This window comes from Sprattus sprattus (assembly GCF_963457725.1).
Source record: "Sprattus sprattus genome assembly, chromosome: 20".
Taxonomy (NCBI): domain Eukaryota; kingdom Metazoa; phylum Chordata; class Actinopteri; order Clupeiformes; family Clupeidae; genus Sprattus; species Sprattus sprattus.
In genome coordinates, this window is record NC_137918.1 from 17,046,040 (window position 1) to 17,051,689 (window position 5,650).

The 5,650-nt window shown below is 47.9% G+C and overlaps 1 protein-coding gene across 1 annotated transcript in view; it reads left to right on the plus strand.

Moving 5' to 3' along the window:
* Positions 1-3,981, plus strand: part of glcci1a (glucocorticoid induced 1a) — a 23,440-nt gene extending 19,459 nt beyond the window's left edge. The window contains exons 6-8 of the mRNA XM_080858884.1: positions 521-746; positions 2,623-2,740; positions 2,904-3,981. Coding sequence (XP_080715010.1) covers positions 521-746; positions 2,623-2,740; positions 2,904-3,174 — 615 coding nt within the window. The 3' untranslated portion in view covers positions 3,175-3,981. The remainder of the gene's footprint in view (positions 1-520; positions 747-2,622; positions 2,741-2,903) is intronic.
* Positions 3,982-5,650: the final 1,669 nt, after the last annotated feature.

A 5,650-nucleotide genomic window follows, 5' to 3' on the forward strand; every position in this document is an offset into this window, starting at 1 on the left:
CGGAATGATAGCTCCTCTGTAATGTTATGTGTTCTAAATCAGAGAGTTGATCAAAACTTTAATTACCTCCCCTCTTCTCTCTCTTTCTCTTTTCTTTTACCCTCCTCTATCCTCCTCTCATCTCTCCTCCTCTTTTCCTTCTCTCATCTCTCCTCCTCTTTTCCCCCTCTCCTATCTCCTCCTCACCCCCTCACCCCTCCTCCCTACTCTCCTCTCTCCCCCCTCTCCTCTCCTCTCCCCCCTCTGTCTCCTCCTCCTCCTCTGATCTCTCCCTCCTCTCTCCCCCTCTCCTTCATCCCTCTCTCCTCATCTTCTCCGCTCCACTCTCTCCTCCTGTCCTCTCTCTCCTCCTCTCCTCTCCTTTCCTCTCCTCTCCTCTCGACCCCCTTTCTCCATTCCTCTCCTCCCCCCTCTCTCCTCTCCTCTCCTCTCTCTCCTCCTCTTCTCCTCCCTCCCCTCCCCTCTCCTCTCTCCTCCTCTTCTCTCCTCCTCCCCTCTCCATCCTCTCCTCCCTCCTCAGGCTCTGGAGGTTCCAGACGGGCGGCGCGCCCCCTTCCCCCCCCAGCAGAGGAGCAGCAGCAGTCGGATGATGATGGACCCTCAGACCCCCTCAGGCCCGGGCCGTTCCAGCAGCTGCTCCTCCCTCTCCCCCTGCCCCTCCCCCTCCCCCGCCTGCCTCCCGGGGGCCGCCTCTCACGGGGGGAGCCCCTACTCCACAGACGAGCTGGTGGACGACCCAGACAAAGGTACACACGCACACACACACACACACACATACCACACACACACACACACACACACACACACACACACACACACTAGCCGCGTTTACATGTGTCAATATAAGCCGCTCATGAGGCGTCTAACCCGCTTATGGGTCGAAAGCCGCCTATAATTGCCTCATGTAACTAACGAAAAAATGTAAGCCGCTTCGATTTAGGTGGATGTCTGCTCCGATCAAGAGAGGGCGAATACGCCGGTCGGTAAGCCGCTTGAGCAAGTCCGATGTTACATGTAGCTAGTGGTGACAGGTAATCCGCTTTGCGGCAGTGTTACTCGCTAGTTTGTCATAAACAAAGTAAGCAATTTCAACAGGTTTCGCTAAGTTTAGTCGCTAGAAAGACATCTAGTCAGCGATGTTAGCAAGCTTGTTATAACACGCTTGGACATTGATGCCTATTTTTAATGTTATTGTCATAGCTATGTTGGCTAGCTTGCCAACAACTTTCCAACAGCCAAATATCAAGCAAGTGCAACACAAGACAATCTCGTCTCGCGCTCTCGCGGGAGAAAGTGGGAGAATCCCCCTTTGCGCCCTTTGCGCATGCCCAAGGCAAGGTAAGCGGACTAAATTTCGGTCCCTATAACAGCTTAACAAAAAGAGCCGCTTCCCTTCGAATTTTTAACATCTTCTCGCGAAACGGATTCAGTCAGAGCGGGTTACAAAAAACACACATGTAAACGACCCTACTGTCACGTCCATGTCTAGGGCTTTAGGACATGACAAAAGTTTTCAAAAATAACCGTGCGTTTATTTTACAAAGAATAGAATAACTAAACTAAGCCTCGAAAATAACTAAACAAGCAAAAACACGAGGTCTCTCACTCCGGTGAGAATAAGATATTGAGGCTGGGCCTAGCGGCAACGAGGTGTGGCAGTGGTGGCAGGACACTTTTAAAGGGCTGGGATCGGATTCTCCTAATGGAATCAGAGCCCCAATCAGCTGCGCGCCAACTCGCCTGCAAGACACACAAGACAAAAAAGAAAACACAGGCAAAAATGCATAACAAAGACCAACAGGGTCGTAACTAGGGGTGGGGAAAAATCGATTATTCGATTTTTCTCGATTCTCTCTAAAACGATTCTCTCTCGATTCAGAAAAGTTCATAATCGATTTTGTAATAAAAACAAAAAAAAAGTTATGAAATGCAAGCTGCATCGATTATTGGATTGTTCATAGAAAGTCAAAATTGTGACAAGGAAAAGCTTTTTCTCTAATAAAAAATAGAGAAGGTAATTCATCTGTTGATTTTCTTTAATTATCAAACACAAAGTAGGAAGTGTAGCAAAGACTCTGAGTAGCAAACTCGAATGTTTTTTAAAAGTCGAAAAGGATTGATAAACGTTTTATCGGTTTAGAATTGATAATCTTTTTTTTTACACATCCATTTTATGTTGACATGCAATTATCTATTGATTATCGATTATCAATTCAAAACCGATAGAACGAGTATCGATGCATTTCGACTATTGAATCATTTCAGTTTGCAACTCAGAGTCTAAAATCACTTCCTACTTTGTGTTTGATAATTAAAGAAAATCAACAGATGAATTACCTTCTCTATTTGCTTTATTAGAGAAAAAGCTTTTTCTTGTCACAATTTTGACTTTCTATGAGCAATGCAATAATCGATGCAGCTTGCATTTCAACATAAAATGGATGTGTTAAAAAAAAAAGAAAAAAAAGTTTTCGATAATCGATTTGAAATCGAATCGTTGACCTCTGAATCGATTTCGAATCGAATCGTGAGGTGCCAAGAGATTCCCAACCCTAGTCGTAACACACACACCCACACACACACACACACACACTTTATCTCACGTGTCTCCTCTCCCAGCAGACAGTGGCAGCAGCTCTCCCCTGCCCAAGTTCGCCTCGTCGCCCAAACCCAACAACAGCTACATGTTCAAGAGGGAGCCGCCCGAGGGCTGCGAGAAGATCAAGGTGTTCGAGGAGAGGTGAGGACGTGTGTGTGTGTGTGTCTGTGTGCGTGTGTGTCTGTGTGGATTAGTCTCCATTGCTGGCCTAAATGTAGATTGTTGTCATGGCAACGCATGTTTTCCTGTTCCCCCCTGACGTCACTTCCTGTTCTCCCCTGACCTCACTTCCTGTGCTCCTCAGCTCCAGGGCGTGCGGTGCGGGGCCCCTCCCCCTCTTCTCCTGCCCCGACAAGAACAAGGTCAACTTCATCTCCACTGGCTCCGCCTTCTGCCCTGTGCGCCTCCAATCAGAGCGCCGCGAGCGCGAGGGGGAGGAGCCGGAGGCCGGCCCCAGCTCCGCATTCGCCCCGCCCACTCAGGTCTCCACGAGCACAGAGGAGGAGGAGCCAGAGGACCCGCCCCCCGATGAGGAGTCCTCCTCCCCCCAGCAGCACAGCCTGGCCATCAGCTAGACCCCCCCACACACAGAGCTGGCCTCTGGTGTCGCCCACACACACACACACACACTCACAGCTACTCCGCCCCACCGTCACCCCGCCCCTTTCAGGGCTGACTCCTCCCCCTGTCCGTCCGACTGACTGGCCGTCCGTCTGTCTGCATGGCATAGCAACAACGTCCTGAACAATTCATTATCATCAACGAGACACACACACACACACACACACACACACACACACACACATACACACCCTCCAAGACTCTTACCACACATTTGTGTTGCTAGCATAATTTATAAGCACTGTTATCGGTATGGACGAACGAACTGTGCGTGTGCGTGTGCGTGTGTGTCTGTTTAAGAATGCAGTAATATGACGCTTTGCGCAAGATGAAGATGGCTGTTGGTGTGTGTGTGTTGGTGATGTTGGAGAGGGTGGCGCCCCCTACTGACCCTCCTGGGTATGGCCGTCTCCAGTCCAGTCCAGTCCAGTCCAGTCCAGTCCAGTCCAGTCAGACACACACACACACACACACACACACACACACACACCAGTCAAGTCCAGTCCAGTCCAGTCAGACACACACACACACACACACACACACACCAGTCCAGTCCAGTCCAGTCCAGTCCAGTCCAGTCCAGTCCAGTCCAGTCCAGTCCAGTCCAGTCCAGTCAGAGCACTCTGGTTGGGGCCCCTCAGAGGGGTCATCCTCTTCATCATCCTCTTCATCATCATCGTATCCCACAGATGTAGTGCCTATGATCGACCCCCCCCCACCCCAGAGCCCCCCCCCCCCCAGAGGCTTGCAACAATACCAAAGCCAGCATGTGACATCACTTTTTAGTTTAACCAATCACAGTTGCTTGCTTTAGCTTGTGTGTGTTTGTGTGTGTGTGTGTCTTTAAATTCTGTTTATGGTTGCTGGTGTGAGCTTGCGCAAAGTGGAGTATTGTGCTGGTGTGTGTGTGTGTGTGTGTGTGTGTCTGTGTGTGTGTGTGTGTGTGTGTGTGTGTGTGTGTGTGTGTGCTGAGCTGAAGAGAGGACCTGCTTGGGTGAGGGGAGGGGCGGGGCCTGTTTAAGTGTTCCGTTTCAGCAGTATGAATAAGCTCTCTCTGATCTCTCTAGAAATATACGAGTGTGTGTGTGTGTGTGTGTGTGTGTGTGTATATGTATGAATAAGCTCTCTCTGATCTCTCTAGAAATATACGTATGAAAATCATTTTAAAGTATAGAAATATAAATATGAATATCGTTTTAAAGTATAGAAATCTATACACACAGATAACAGACGCAAGCTTGTTTGAACTGAACTGTGTATTGCTGTGCTTGATGTATGGAAGGGAAGACACGAAACAGAGGCTGTACTTTTTTAAGATTATGTTTACAATCTATCCAGGTTGCGTTTCTAAAAACGTCTTTAAAAAAACAATTCTGTAAAAAACTCAAAATACACAAATGTGTAAAAATATGAAAAAAGCGATAAGGCCATAAACTCTGCAAGTCTGTCAACACACACACACACACACACACACACACACACACGGGAGGCTGAACTCAGGTAATTTGAGATGTACTCGTCCGATCACACATTGGCCAAATGTCTGCGGCTGCTTTGCTCATAGGAACGTTCTCCAGTCATTCCTCTGCCTATCATGTTATTTTATTTTATTATTATCTTTGTATTTATTTGATGTGTTTTATCATTTCCATACTTTGTTCAGGCATTTCACAGCTCATGATTTGCTCAGAGGACAGTGGCACACACTCCCAGACTCTTCCAGACTCTCACACACTCTCTCACACTCTCTGTAATCAGTGAGGTCGGAGCTAAGCCAGAGAGGCCTGTCGACTCTTCCCTTCTCCAACTCTCTTCATTCCTGTTAGAGATCTAGCGTTAGATACAACAGAGTTACACACACACACACACACACACACACACTCCCTCAGAGATCTATAAGATCACATCTGCACACACACACACTCAAAATGGCTAGACGAACAATGCAGTCTTAATGTTTTTTTTAAACTTGCACCTTATTTAAAGAAACAAACAAACAAGCCGTTAGTGAAATGTCTGCTGGTTGCTTTGGTAGATGAGTGTGTGTGTGTGTGTGTGTGTGTGTGTGTGTGTGTGTGTGTGTGTGTGTGTGTGTGTGTGTGTGTGTGTCGTCTGCTGGTTGCTTTGGTAGATGAGTGGTCTGCAATAATAACTCCTCTGTGTTGTCAGTGGCTTTATGAGTCACCACCAGGAGGAGGAGTCCACCTGCTATCTGAAATGTGATTGGTTGGTTGGAGCTGTGACCATGCCATGTATTTCCATGAGTGTATGTTGACTCCTATTGGAACATTCCAGATCCTCACCCGCCGTACAGTGATGTCAGCCTCAACACAATCAGCCCCTGAACACACACCCTGCACACACACCCTGAACACACACCCTGAACACACACCCTAAACACACACCCTGAACACACACCCTGAACACACA